We start from the raw sequence: 14,350 nt of genomic DNA on the forward strand, positions 1-14,350 counted from the left end.
GTAGACAATGTTAATTAATTCAATTTAGGGAATTATTATTAAATAATGACATTAATAAATTAAAACAAATAAATAAAACTCATAAGTTGCAATATAAAATACAAATAATTTTGGAATAATTTAAAATTTTGGAATTAGAGAACATTTCATTGTCATCATCCATGATGAATAAATTTTTTTTAAAAAAAGAGAAATTATAATATAGAAGAAAGATTATATGTATAGAAAAATAGAGATTTTTTTGTTAATAGAACTATAGCAAATGTGATATCAATTTGTAGAGGATGAAAAAATATGAATTTTGGAATAATATTTATATAAATTTAATTTAATATATTAATGATATTTGAATAATAAATAAAATATTTATTGACCAATGAGATTGTAACAAATGTCATAATCACATATATTCTTCAACCACTTGGTCTCATTTTATGCATCGGTCAAGAGAGTTTTCATTGTGTTAATTGGATATATATATATATATATATATAAGTATGATTTGATTGATTTGACACTCTTTATGTTATATATTCATATCCATCATATAAATATAGTATATAATATGCTAATGAAATAATAAAATTGAAAAAAGATTACTTGTAGAGAGAAATAGAGAATTTTTTTTGTAAATAGAACTATAGCAAATGTGATATCAATTTGTAGAGGATGAAAAAATATGAATTTTGGAATAATATTTATATAAATTTAATTTAATATATTAATGATATTTGAATAATAAATAAAATATTTATCGACCAATGAGATTGTAACATATGTCATAATCACATATATTCCTCAACCACTTGTTCTCATTTTATGCATCGGTCAAGAGAGTTTTCATTATGTTCATTGGATATATATAAGTGTGATTTGATTGATTTGACAACTCTTTATGTTATATATTCATATCCATCGTATGTTAATATAGTATATTAAGTATATGCTAATGAAATAATAAAATTGAAGAAAGAATACATGTAGAGAGAAATAGAGATTTTTTTTGTGAATAGAACTATAGCAAATGTGATATCAATATGTAGAGGATGAAAAAATATAAATTTTGATATAATTTTTTTATCGATTTCATTTAATATATTAAAGATATTTGAATAATAACAAAAATATTTATTGACCTATGAGATTGTAACAAATGGCATAATCTTATTGGTCAACAAAATAAATGAGAGAGAGACTACTTGATCTTATTTTTACCCAATGGTCAAAAGGAGTGCGATCTGACTAATTGACAACCATTTATTCTTTATATCAAATCAATCATATATTAATATTGTATATTATATGCTAATACAATTTTATAATATACTTATCAATATTTCACGAAAGTGCGCGGGAAAAACAACTTTTTTGGGGACTTGGCTTTTATATAGTATAGATAATAATAATAATAATAATAATAATAATAATAATAATAATAATAATAATAATAATAATAATAATAATAATAATAATAGAGTTTAACATAAATTCTAGTATTAATAAAAATCATTATTTATCTACACTACACTATTAGAAATTTAGAATCCAAATTATATGTCACATTTAAAGGCCCAAAATTAGAGCCCAATTAGTATACAATAACTAATATTCCATTAAACCCTAAATCATTTCCCTCTTTCCCCCCAACGGTATCCTACATTCCTACTCCTTCCGCCGCCGACTGCCTCCTTCATGCGCCGCCGTGATTCACATCCATGTGCCGCTGCCTTCCCCTCTCTCTCGCTCTCGCTCTCCGCCAGCCCCGCCTGCCTCGAAGCACACTTCGTCAGCACGCCTTGCCTCGCCGTCCACCGTCGTGATTCGCCGCCCGCTTGCTTCCTCCAAACCCGCCGCACCGCATAGCTCGCCCAGCCTCCGTTCCCCACCTTCCTCAGCCTCGCCGCTGCCCAGCTTCCTGTTAGGAAGCTAAATTCCTAACGAACCGATTAAACGGAAAATAACAAGATAAGAGAATCCGGCGCCCGTGAGGGTCGGCGGGGATAAGGATCTGGGCGGCTGTGCGCGGGTTCCAACCCATCGGGCAACGACTACAGATCAGATATACGTTTCTGGCTGTGCGCGGAGAGATTCCGTCGGGCAGCCGGTGGCGTATGGAATTTAGGATTCAACGTATCACACATGGAACTTGGCCAAAATAATGTATTCATTGAATGAATATTGTGGAAGACTTCACACATATTTATAATATGTGTGGATTAAAAAAAGATATGATAATCCCTAAAATAACTCAACAAATTTAACAACTAATGACTCGTATCACTTCCCTACACGCCGCGCCACCGTCCTTCCACATTGTTCCACCGCTTAGTCTCATTGGCTCTCCTTCCGGCGCCGGCGAATTGTAGTGCGTTGTAGTTTTATTATTTAGATTGATTTGGTTTAGTTTTTCATGGAACTTATAAGGTTATTTACAGATATTTCAATCTTGTTTGGAAAGCTATTGTCTGTCATTGTATTGGACAATTATTTGGTCCAATAGTGAATTTTATTTTAGAAGATGCAGAATAAAGAGACAAAATAAAAAATTACAGTCAATTTCTTATTTTTCCTCCAAAAAGGATAAAAAAAAATCTTTTCATCAAACTCCCACGTATAGATCATTTTCTATGCCCCTAACTATACGCGTGAGGTGTTACATGTATTAATTCTAAGGCCCAAAATTGTAAATATTCTAAACCTAGATATATAGAATAAACCAAAATTTATATTGTTCTTCATTAATGTAACGATTTGTTCACCTAATTGAGAACCATCGTTTAACATTATCCTTAGCCTTAAAGTATTGGTCGCCTTAAAGCGATTATAAAATATACACCTGAACGATTTCATTTAACATTAATTATTCTTAGCCAGAAAGAATATTGTCAGAAGATTGAAGATATAAGTAAGCAATAAAGTATTCGTCACCTTAAACCGATGGTAGAATCGGTCACAACAAGGAAATGGTAAATAGACCATCGAAGAAGAGAACGTAACTTGCACCCACAAGCAAGCCATGATCATCACAATTAGTGGATTATTTGATTTGATTGGATGTGAACGTAGATGAATGTACTACAATCACGTAAAACTCTGTGTGCTGTTAACATCTATATTTTCTGTAAAGATAACTGAAATATCAACCCAAACAATATATTCCATCCTTCCTAAAATAATAGACTTGTTTTACTATTTGGATCGTCCCCCAAAATTATATCAGCCCAAATACGGAAAGTCTTTAACCAATTAGGCAATTACACATCAATAATAATATGGATCTCACAATTCTCTAATAGTACTATTTTCACTACATTTTTCCTTTCTCTCCTACTTTTTCTCATTTCTTTCTAATTTACCAATTGCACATTAAAATTCGTGTCATTTACAAATTTGTCTATTTTCTGAGGACGAAAGGGAGTATTAAACATAACTATCATTTCACGTCATACAGCTACATGTGACATATGGCTAACTAGCATAATGGAGTATTGACTTAGCCATCATTGACTACGTAGAGACAGGAACGGAGACAGAAATTCCATACGGATGGGGCAAAAATATATATAAAGATATTTTAAGAAGTAGAGAAGGGGCATGTATAGAGGATATTTCAAAAAAATTTAAAAATAAATGATCAAAATAGTATAAATAATTTTTTTCAGCTATGGCAATTGCCACTTGTGATCCTCATATGGATCCGTCCCTGCGTAGAGAGGTCTTAGAGCATCCTTAACGCTACTGGGCCGGGCCGCAACTCGCGAGTCCCGGCCCGATTTCAGCGTTGGAGGGGGGAGAGTCACGGCCCGGCCCGCTCCCGGGGTCCGGCCCGGCTCAGGGTTATATGCATTGGGACGGGCCGCAAACCCCCAAAATATTTAGTTTTTTTTTTATTTTTTTGCCATTTTATTATATCCATTTCTTCAACATTCTTCCACCAATTTCTCCATTTCTATCCTCTAAATTATTTTAATATTTTTTCTAGGATGTAATTTTTTTTTTCTAGGTCTTAATAAAAAAAATTTCTAGGATTTGTAAAATTTTTTCCTCGGATTTTTAATTTTCTATTTTTCGACTGAACAATGAATTTTCCCGGTTTTAATTGTTCAACGTATTTTATTTTACGATTAAAGTATGTTGCAGTTGTGAATAGTGCAAATGAATAGTTGTGGCCCGAGTTGTGGCCTGCGGGGTTAATGGAGTTGTGGCCTGGAACCCCAAATTTTGGGGAATGATGACGTGGAGGGGACTTGCGACCCAAATTCGGGATGGGGTTAAGGATGCCCTTAAGCCACCAACCACATTTTACATACTCTCTCCGCCCTACAATAGAAGTCACATTTAATGTGGGTACGAGTTTTAAGCAATTAAAGAATAGTGGGTTGGAAAAGTTAGTGGAATATGTGGGCCACCTTTTTATATTGGTTTTATAAAATGTGAGTGAAGTGAATTAGTGGAATGTGAGACCTACTTATCATTTATGGTAAAAGTTAAATGTAATTCTTATTTTGGGATGAACTAAAATGATAAAATGTGACTCTTATTAACTGTGGGCGAAGGGATTATAAACTATAAACAATTATATGTCCAACTGATATTCTCAATTTTTGCGTAGGTTAGTTAAATCTGGTGAGCCAACAACTACTATTTGAAGTATATAAGTTGTAAGTTTATTGTCTTGCCAACTTTTATCGATCATCTGGTCCCAACTATAAATATAGATATTCGGGCTTATACTTAATTAGGCAAAAATAATCTTGAACTTTTTAATTTTTTTTTTATAAATAAAAAAAGTTAAACATATAGGGGCATTCCAAGAATAAAAATTATGAACATTTTAATTGGGCTTTAAATTGCGGGTGGAGGGAGTATGTCAAATTTTCCTTGGATACGAATACTATAGCTAGATATTGAATAATGAAGTTTTACTAGACACTGGATGAGGTATTGTCCCATAATAATTTTATTGACTTCTATTATAAATGTTAAACATAACATATTATGTAATACAGTAATATACTGTAGTTTTTATTTCATAACAAATATTATTAAAATAATAAAATTATGAGGTAGACAAATAGAACAACATTCATGGAAAGGCCTCAATAACAAACTCCACAGTATCAATACTCTTGACTTTAAATGTGGAGAATCCAGCATCCTTGAGTAGGTACGCCCATTCCCTGTAAGTTCTCTCCTTCCCCTTCTCCGTCACCGCCAACATTATCATATCGAGTGATAATCGAGCGCAAGTGAAATCATTGTTGTCGTTCTCTTCGTTGATTATAGCATCTACAATCATCACTTTCCCCGTCCCCACTGGAATTGCCTCTTTGCATTTCTTTAGAATCTCGATACAATCTTGGTCACCCCAATCGTGCAATATCGACTATAATAAAAAAAAATCACTACTAATTTATTTATTTAAAGGACGGATCGAAAAAAACTACTAGCATATATTTTTAAAGGACGAATGGAGTATCAAATTAAAAGCATACCATGAGCATGACCGCGTCCGCTTTTGGTACGCTCTCAAACATGCTCCCACCAACCAACTCGATTCGAGGTTGTGGCGGAGGGGCCTCTGCCACGACCTCGGGCAGATCAAAACTGATCCCTCGAAGCCACGGAAAAGCCTGGACGAATTCGCTCAGGGCCATCCCGTGGCGGCCGCCGACATCCACCACAGACCCGATCCCATCAAACGCCTCCGGGTAGTTCCGTATGATCAGCCGCGTTGTGTCCCTGGCTTTCGCGGCCATGGCATCGGTAAAGACCTTCATACCAAACCCGGCCGGGTTGCCCCACGGGTCGGCGCCGTTGACCGCCCGGAGATAAAGAGGGGTTCCATTCCGCAGGGCCTCGGCGCTCAAGCCGGTCGGGTTCCGCGTCGCCGGCGTCGACTGCAACAACATGAAAGCTCCCAGCTTGTCGCTCGTGAAAAAGCGAGAAAGCGGCGTTTGATCGTAGTAAACCAACGGAGATGAATGGTCTTTCTTGAAGATGCCGTGGAAGATGAGGAAGCGCATGAGGCGGAAGAGCGGTTCCTCGGGGCAGTTGGCGGCGGCGGAGAGCTGAGAGAGCGACATTGGGCCGCCGTGGTTTTCCAAGATGTCGGGAAGCGCTAGCTCCACCGCGCAAACAATGGCACTCGACTTGATGTAGCCGAAGGCATTGCTCCACGCTTCGGCTCGAGCTCGGACTTCTTCATCTCCCACCATTTTCACCTCTTTTTACTGTCCAAATTTTGATCTGTAAGAGAGAGGAGAATTTGGGATTGATTTATACGATTGTTTGCGTCATACTACTAACTACCACCATCTTTTGGAAATAAAAAATCTTAAAACGATACATATATTTAAAAAAAAATGTTTCAAGTATTATCAGTAAAAAAATAGATCTCATTCCAATACAGAGAAAAAATAATTAAAGTATATCAATACAAAATGAGAGTATGGTATAGTGTGGGTGTGTGTTCCAATTGCCATACATCAATTAATGGGCATTAAGGAGGCATGGTATTATTAAAGGGTAGCTCGTTTGAAGTTAGGTTGAATCTAACCCATAATAGATTAGAAAATCTTGGCCAGACTATTTTTTCGTGATTGTTCCGAGACGAATAAATCAACTAATTATAGTATATGTTGTAAATTATTGACGTGATACACGTATGTCTGAAAATTAACCACGAAAAGATTAGTGGTGTAAATATATACACCTAAACGATTTTGTTGAGTGAGAAAATAATACTACTAGTACTCCTTTTATAAAAAAAATATTTATTATCGATGAAGAAATTGCACAAACAAAATCAATACTCAAAACCAATATAATAAAAATTTATTTAAATGAATCAATTAATTTCTAAGAATTAAAGATACAAGTCCTCCCATGTGTCACTTATACATTCTCCATATTCGTACTAAATGCTTAGAAATAGAATAATAATGAAGTAGCTAATTAATTTACTCCATAGTACTATATAGCGTGTACTGGCATTTGAAACAAAATCATTGTTAAATACTGGAGTATATGAGTTGTGACTAGACACAGATGAAGAGGGGAATTATCATGTGATGAGGGTAGCTAGAGACGTGGCAGGAGGGTATCCCATTGAAGATGCTCATAAGCCCACATATATTATGTGCAAAATATTTTTTATTATAAAACTATTTTCTTCGTTCATTATTAATTGAGTTGCTTCTTTTCAACCCAAAGATCAACAAAGAGATGTTCAATAATTTCACATTAGAAGATGAGTCACTCACAAGGAACACATATAGTAATAGCATACATATTTAACTAGATTTTTTCAACTTTCCATTTAATTTTTTTTTGTATTTCTAGAGACCTGTCCTGTCAAAAAATAATAAATCATGGACACACACAAATAATTTATCTTTTATGGACACAAAAAATTGAGACACAATTAATAGCATTTTAGAAATTTCTAAAAATAATCATAAATTAGGAAGTAAAAGAAAGCGTCCCTAAATAGAAGACAAATTATTTTAATTTTTTGTCTTCTTAGAACATTTCTATATATGTCTCATAATTTTATTTGGGACACTAACAATAAAAACAATGTATGAAGCATTAATAGTATAATTAGACACACAAATTAGCATCTTTAATAACATTAAAAAATATCTTTTATCATATTTTTTCTTTGTAGTGAAACATGCATGGATTATAGTACGACGTTAGCCATTCATTTATAACTTTGTTTTGAAGTTGGAAATAATTAAATAAATGAGGTTTGAATATTTGCGATATCATATAAAAACTAATTCTATAACAATGACTTAATTATATTGAGATACATTTTTTAATGTTTTCAGAATTTTTGCACATTTTATATTTCACCTTTTAGTACATACTACACCATCTGTCCCATTAGAAATGAAACGTTTTCCTTTTTGGTCTGTCCCATTAAAAATGAAACTTTTCTAAAAATGGAAACAATACCCTCTCTACTTTTTCTTCTCTCTTACTTTACTCTCTCTTCATTAACTCACAAAATAACACTACATAAAATTCTGTGCTGAAAAGCAAATGTTGCATATTTAATAGGACGGAGGGAGTAGTATATAAGTTATTTATTCTCTATGGTCACAGACATTATTCAATATTCTCCCTCTTCTTTTCTCTTTTTCATTTTCAAAATTTCTTACTATATTAATCTCTTATTTGTAGAGGCATTATGAAAGAATAGAGATAATTTTATATACTACTCGTAAACTAGGAAAGACATTAAAATAAAACTAAAAAAAAAGAAGAAGAATTCTCTAGTGTTTTCATTTCAAAATATAGGTATTAATTTTAATTGGAAATTAAAAAGAAATATATTACTTGAAATTAAAAGGAAACAACATAATACGTTATTCGTTTCAGACTACTTGCATCATAGTATTTCATTTCAAATCATCCTAAATTATTTATATCATTTTCTTTTGTATTAAAAACTTTTATTCCTTTCATATCATCATTTCTATTACATTCTTATTATATTTACATTTTTGATCTTATTGATTTTTAAAAATTAATTCCTTAATTTCGATACCTAATGAAAATGGTACTGCTTCCCAACATAAGTGAAGCATATTCCTTTCTAGGTCGTCTTACTATAATGAGACATTTCCTTTTATGACAATAAAATAACACTCTATCTCTCTTTTACTTTATTACGTGTTCTACTTTTTCTCTCTATTTACTTATTTTTTACTCATACTTTATTCTGTTTTCGTTAATTACTAAACGTCATTGCCTAAAAATATGTGCCCAAAAGAAATATGTTACATATAATAAGCGGATAGGGGAGTAAAAGTATGCATTTTTTTTATAGCTTTAATTTGCAGAACCAGTGCTGGCCGTATAATCTACCTAACCTCCTTGAGCATCAACGGTTGGAATTAAGGGTACATTTTTGAACGGAAATTTACTAGGGGTGAGCATTCGGGTTTCGGTTCGGTTTTTTATCAAAACCGAATTTATTTCAAAATCCAAACCGAACCGAACAGAAAAACCAAAAACCGAAATCTGAAAAACCGAAAACCGAACAAAACCGAAAAAACCGAAATTTAAAAATAAAAACCGAAAAACCGAAAAAAAATAGTATATATTAATATATATATATATATAATTTATTTTATTTTATATATACTAATAGAATATAAATATATATAATATAAAATTAATAGAATATACATAATACATATTATATAAAATATATTAAAAGAGTATATATTATATATATGATATAATATATTAAATTAATAGAATAAATATATATAATATAATATTTAAAATATAATTCGATTTTTCGGTTTTTTTTTTCGCCTGAACTGAATCGAACCGAAATACTGAATTTTTTATATTTGTAAAACCGAAACGAATTTCAAAATTTCGGTTTGGTTCGTTTCGGATAATCAGTTTTCGATTTTTTTCTCACCCCTAAAATTTACTGTAATTTATTAAGAATGAATTTTTACTTTTGAAGTTACATCCTCCCATTTTAATGGCTTCCAACAATCTAGTAGAAGTTACGCCCCTCCATCCCACTACAAATAAGGCATTCTTATTCAAAGGTTGTTTTGCAAAAATGATACTAGAGTAGAAATAAAGTAAAGTATATAAGATAATAATGTATGTACGACTCTCTTCAATATTATTCTCTTACTTTACTTTCTCTTCACTTTAACTATTTATGGAGTATTATCTTCGCAAAGCAACAGCAAAAAAGAAACTCCTCACTTGTTGTGGGACAGAGAGTGTATATATTTAAAGCGTGCATTACACAAAACGCCCCTAAATTTTGGAATTTGCAATTTTTTAATCCTTGAATATTTAAAATATTATAAGTGATCTCTTAAATTTAATGTATTAATAAAAATATCATTTTTCACTTTCTAAAAATATTTTCAGATTTTATTTTTCATATTTTCTGTTTCATAATCCTAGAAATCATAATCCTAGTAAGTTATTCGAAGGCAACGACCCTGATAAAAATGGAGAGCAACCAACGAGTTTATGGAAACTAAGTCAATATGTGAGGAAATTATACGAATCAATGGTTCAGGGTACCAGAGTGGTGTGGATGTCAATCTAAAACATGGATGGACACACTTTGAAGACTGGAGCGGCTTAGGACATCCACATTGGGGATAGCCGGCCTTATGCAAATTTAAAGTCCTCCACATCGATCAACAAAAAAAATAGTCTAGAAAATTATAGTCTGGGCTATAATCTGGGTGCTCGCAATGGCGGACTATAACTTCGACAATAATCTAGACTATATAGTACTCCCTCCGTTTCATAGTAATAGAGGCATTTCATTTTGCGTACTCATTTTAAAAAAATAATTATAAATAGTTATAGTGGAGAAAAAGTAAAGTGAGAGAGAGAATATTGTAGATAAGACCTTTCTCTACATTATTCTCTCTCTGACTTTACCCTCTCTCCATTTTAACTATTTAATATCATTTTTTTCAAAACGAGTGCAGAAAATGAAATGTCCTATTACTGTAGAACGGAGGGAGTATACATTATGGGTATTGTCTCATAATAATTTAATTACACTTTTATTATAAATGTTAAACATAACATAATGTAATACAGTAATATAGTTTTATTTTATAACAAATATTATTAAAATAATAAAATTATGAGGGAGACAAATAGAACAACATTCATGGAAAGGCCTCAATAACGGACTCCACAGTATCAATACTCTTGACTTTGAATGTGGAGAATCCAGCCTCCTTCAGTAGATACGCCCATTCCCTGTAAGTTCTCTCCTTCCCCTTCCCCTTCTCCGTCACCGCTAACATTATCATATCGAGTGATAATCGAGCACCGGTGAACTCGTCGTTGTTATTGTCTTCGTCGATTATAGCTTCTACAATCATCACTTTCCCCATCCCCACCGGAATTGCCTCTTTGCATTTCTTTAGAATCTCGATACAATCTTGGTCACCCCAATCGTGCAATACCGACTATATTAAAAAAAAATTACTACTAATTTAATTATTAAAGGACGGATGAAAAAAAAGGTACTAGCATATATTTTTAAAGGACGAATGAAGTATCAAATTAAAAGCATACCATGAGCATGACCGCGTCCGCTTTTGGTACGCTCTCAAACATGCTCCCACCAAACAACTCGATTCGAGGTTGTGGCGGAGGGGCCTCTGCCACGACCTCGGGCAGATCAAAACTGATCCCTCGAAGCCACGGGAAAGCCTGGACGAATTCGCTCAGGGCCATCCCGTGGCGGCCGCCGACATCCACCACCGACCCGACCCCGTCTAACGCCTCCGGGTAGTTCCGTACGATCATCCGTGTCGTGTCCCTGGCGTGCGCGGCCATGGCATCGGTAAAGACCTTCGTACCTAAGCCGGCCGGGCCCCACGGGTTGGCGTCGTTGATCGACCGGAGATAAAGAGGGCCTCCGTTCCGCAGGGCCTCGGCGCTCAAGCCGGTCGGGCTCCGCGTCGCCGGCGTCGACTGCAACAACAAGAAATCTCCCAGCTTGTCGCTCGTGAAAAAGCGCGAGAGCGGCGTTTGATCGTAGTAAAGCGACGACGGCGGCTGGGCTTTCTTGAAGATGCCGTGGAAGATGAGGAAGCGCATGAGGCGGAAGAGCGGTTCCTCGGGGCAGTTGGCGGCGGCGGAGAGCTGAGAGAGCGACATTGGGCCGCCGTTGTTTTCCAAGATGTCGGGAAGCGCTAACTCCACCGCGCAAACAACGGCACTCGACTTGATGTAGCTGAAGGCAGTGCTCCACGCTTCGGCTCGAGCTCGGACTTCTTCATCTACCGCCATTTTCACCTCTTTTTTTTGTCCAAATTTTGAACTGTAAGAAATAGGAGAATTTGGGATTAATTTATAGATTGATTGTGTCATAGTACCCCCATCTTTTGGAAATAAAAAAATCTTAAAACGATACATAAATAAAAAAAATGTTTCAAGTATTATCAGTAAAAAAATAGATAGAAAAAATAATTAAAGTATATCAATAGAAAATGGGTCTGACTCATACTAGTATATTAATACACGAGAATTTTTTATAATTAAAATTAATGAAGTTATTATTCCTCTTCTCCATAGAGTATATTATAGTGCGGGTGGGTGTTCCAATTGCCACTATATATCAATTAATGGGCATTAAGGAAGCATGGTATTATTAAAGGGTAGCCCGTTTCAAGTTAGGCTGAATCTAACCTATTAGTATATATTTGAAAATCTTGGCCATGTCGATGGGTACCATACTAATTTTTCGTGATTGTTCCGTGACGAATAAATTAACTTAACAGATAGTATGTCGTAAATTATTGACGTGATACACGTATGTTTGAAAATTAACAACGTACTAGATTAGTGGTGTAAATATACACTTAAACGAATTCATTGAGTGGGAAAAAAATATGTAAATAACAGTATTATGAAAAAAATTTGTTTATCGTATTCCAACATCTCAATCTCTCTGCTCAACGATGAAGAAATTGCACAAATCAATATAATAAAATTTTATTTAAATAAATCAATTAATTTTTAAGAATTAAAGATACAAGTCCTCCCACGTGTCACATAGGCATGTTTCGCAAGTTCCTCATCCTCCTCCTCGAAACAACTGAAAATATCCGCAATAAGGCTTAGTTAATAGTCAAATAGGAGTAAATATTATAATTACAGTTTCATTCAAATGTTATTACAGTTGATTTCCAAAACTGTTAATCCAACCCACCAAATATTTGAGTTGATTTTACAGGTTAAAGATAGATTTCAAATTTGAGCCAATAAAATTACTCTTCATCGTGGACGGAGGGAGTACTACTATTGGCAATAACTAGCACCAGCATTGGCGTGGCGGACCTATATATGTGGAGCTTTAGCCATAGAGAGGCGAGAGCGATTCTTGCTAAAGGCGAAATTTGCCTAAAGTTATGTTTTCCATTCACATAGAGTAGTTTTTATTTTGTCCACACTTTCCCTTTTTTTTCAAATAGACAAATTACACACACTTTGCAATAAAAAATTTCTCATAATATTTATCGTCATTATTACTATTATTCAAGATAAACCATTTTTAAAAAATTTCATTATTATGAAAAACTGTCATATATATGCATGTTGACGTTATAAGTATTCAAATAATGTTGGCTCTTTTAACGTGGATGCTAATTTTTACGACAATGATCATATGTATCTCTAGTTATTGTCATCACCTTTTTATTATTTATCATTTACTATAATCTATATATCTCACAACTTCACTCATGCCACAACTATCATTCACCATAATCTATATATCTCATATCTCAGAACTCATGCCACAATTACTAGTGGTGAGATAAATATCAAAAATATTTTGCAACTGTTATTAAATAATTTGGAACCCCCAGAATTAAAATCATGCGTCCGCCACATGCACAAGTATACGTACTAAACACATAATTAAGAGCATATAAAAGCTTTTAAGCTGTTGTAACATGGATACCAAATATACCGTAAAACGCTATATGTCTAACACATGCTTTCTTCATCTGAGCAGAGCTACTACCTTACGCCGCCGTTTCTTTATTTTCTTTTATGGGCGATATATTAGTTATACATACTCCATATTCGTAATAAATACTCGTAATAATGAAGTATAGTAGCTAACTATATATTTTACTCTGTATTATATAGCGTGTACTTGAGGCATTTAAAACAAAATCGATTGTTGACTATAGGAGTTGCCGCTGGACAGTAGACACAGATGAAGAGAGGAATGATCATGTGGCAAGGGTAGCTAGAGACGTGGCAGGAGGGTATCCCATTGAGGATGCTCATAAGCCCACGTATATTGTGTGCAAAATATTTTTTTAATGTAAAACTACATTTTTCATTCGTTATTAATTGAGCTGCTTCTTTTCAGCGCAAGGATTAACAAAGAGATGTTTAATAACTTCCCACTAGAAAGGTGACTCACTAACAAGGAACGGATATAGTAATAGCATACATATTTAACTAGATTTTTTCAACTTGTGATGTGAATCCGGGCGTCCTAGAGAATAATCAAAGAACCGGATTTGAGGACAAATCCTTTCACAAAGAAGGAGAGGATGATGTGAATCCGGGTATTCACAATCATAGGATGCAACGACATCGAGGGCCATGGGTTGATTGGGGTCCGAAAAGAAGGTGGAGATATGGCAAGGAGCCAAGCCGGATTCGAAGGTCTGACTCAAACCAGAATTTTCCTATCAAAATGATGTCCAAATGTTGTTCTAAGACCACCATTATCTTCATCGTCAAAAGAGCTTCGCGTGAGTACCTTACACGCCTCAATCGGAGCTCGGATGAGGAAGTT

At 34.1% G+C, this 14,350-nt stretch overlaps 2 protein-coding genes across 3 annotated transcripts; both read right to left on the reverse strand.

The window, feature by feature from the left end:
- Positions 1-4,944: 4,944 nt before the first annotated feature.
- Positions 4,945-6,575, reverse strand: LOC125197083 (acetylserotonin O-methyltransferase-like). Of its 2 annotated transcripts, XM_048095783.1 has the most exons (3): positions 6,560-6,575; positions 5,496-6,249; positions 4,945-5,386 (listed from the first exon to the last, which is right to left on the reverse strand). In XM_048095783.1, exons 2-3 carry the CDS (start codon positions 6,216-6,218, stop codon positions 5,087-5,089), a joined length of 1,023 nt encoding a protein of 340 aa, XP_047951740.1. In that variant the 5' UTR covers positions 6,219-6,249; positions 6,560-6,575; the 3' UTR covers positions 4,945-5,086. The 2 variants fall into 2 exon arrangements, with proteins under 2 accessions (XP_047951740.1, XP_047951739.1); XM_048095782.1 differs by lacking the exon at positions 6,560-6,575 and having other exon boundaries at positions 5,496-6,477.
- Positions 6,576-10,671: 4,096 nt separating this feature from the next.
- On the reverse strand, positions 10,672-11,827 carry LOC125191599 (acetylserotonin O-methyltransferase-like). Its single transcript, XM_048088988.1, has 2 exons — positions 11,101-11,827; positions 10,672-10,991 (listed from the first exon to the last, which is right to left on the reverse strand). Exons 1-2 carry the CDS (start codon positions 11,818-11,820, stop codon positions 10,686-10,688), a joined length of 1,026 nt encoding a protein of 341 aa, XP_047944945.1. The 5' UTR covers positions 11,821-11,827; the 3' UTR covers positions 10,672-10,685.
- Between the last annotated feature and the right edge of the window lie 2,523 nt (positions 11,828-14,350).

This window comes from Salvia hispanica, chromosome 6 (assembly GCF_023119035.1).
Source record: "Salvia hispanica cultivar TCC Black 2014 chromosome 6, UniMelb_Shisp_WGS_1.0, whole genome shotgun sequence".
In the NCBI taxonomy this organism is placed as follows: Eukaryota; Viridiplantae; Streptophyta; class Magnoliopsida; order Lamiales; family Lamiaceae; genus Salvia; species Salvia hispanica.

Bases quoted from the DNA above. Each gene is read 5' to 3' on its own strand.
- LOC125197083 (XM_048095783.1), bottom strand. From the start codon at position 6,218: ATGGTGGGAGATGAAGAAGTCCGAGCTCGAGCCGAAGCGTGGAGCAAT. The intron at 5,387-5,495 runs GTATGCTTTTAA...TTTTTATTATAG, and splicing joins CGGACGCGGTCATGCTCATG to TCGATATTGCACGATTGGGG.
- LOC125191599 (XM_048088988.1), bottom strand. From the start codon at position 11,820: ATGGCGGTAGATGAAGAAGTCCGAGCTCGAGCCGAAGCGTGGAGCACT. The intron at 10,992-11,100 runs GTATGCTTTTAA...TTTTTAATATAG, and splicing joins CGGACGCGGTCATGCTCATG to TCGGTATTGCACGATTGGGG.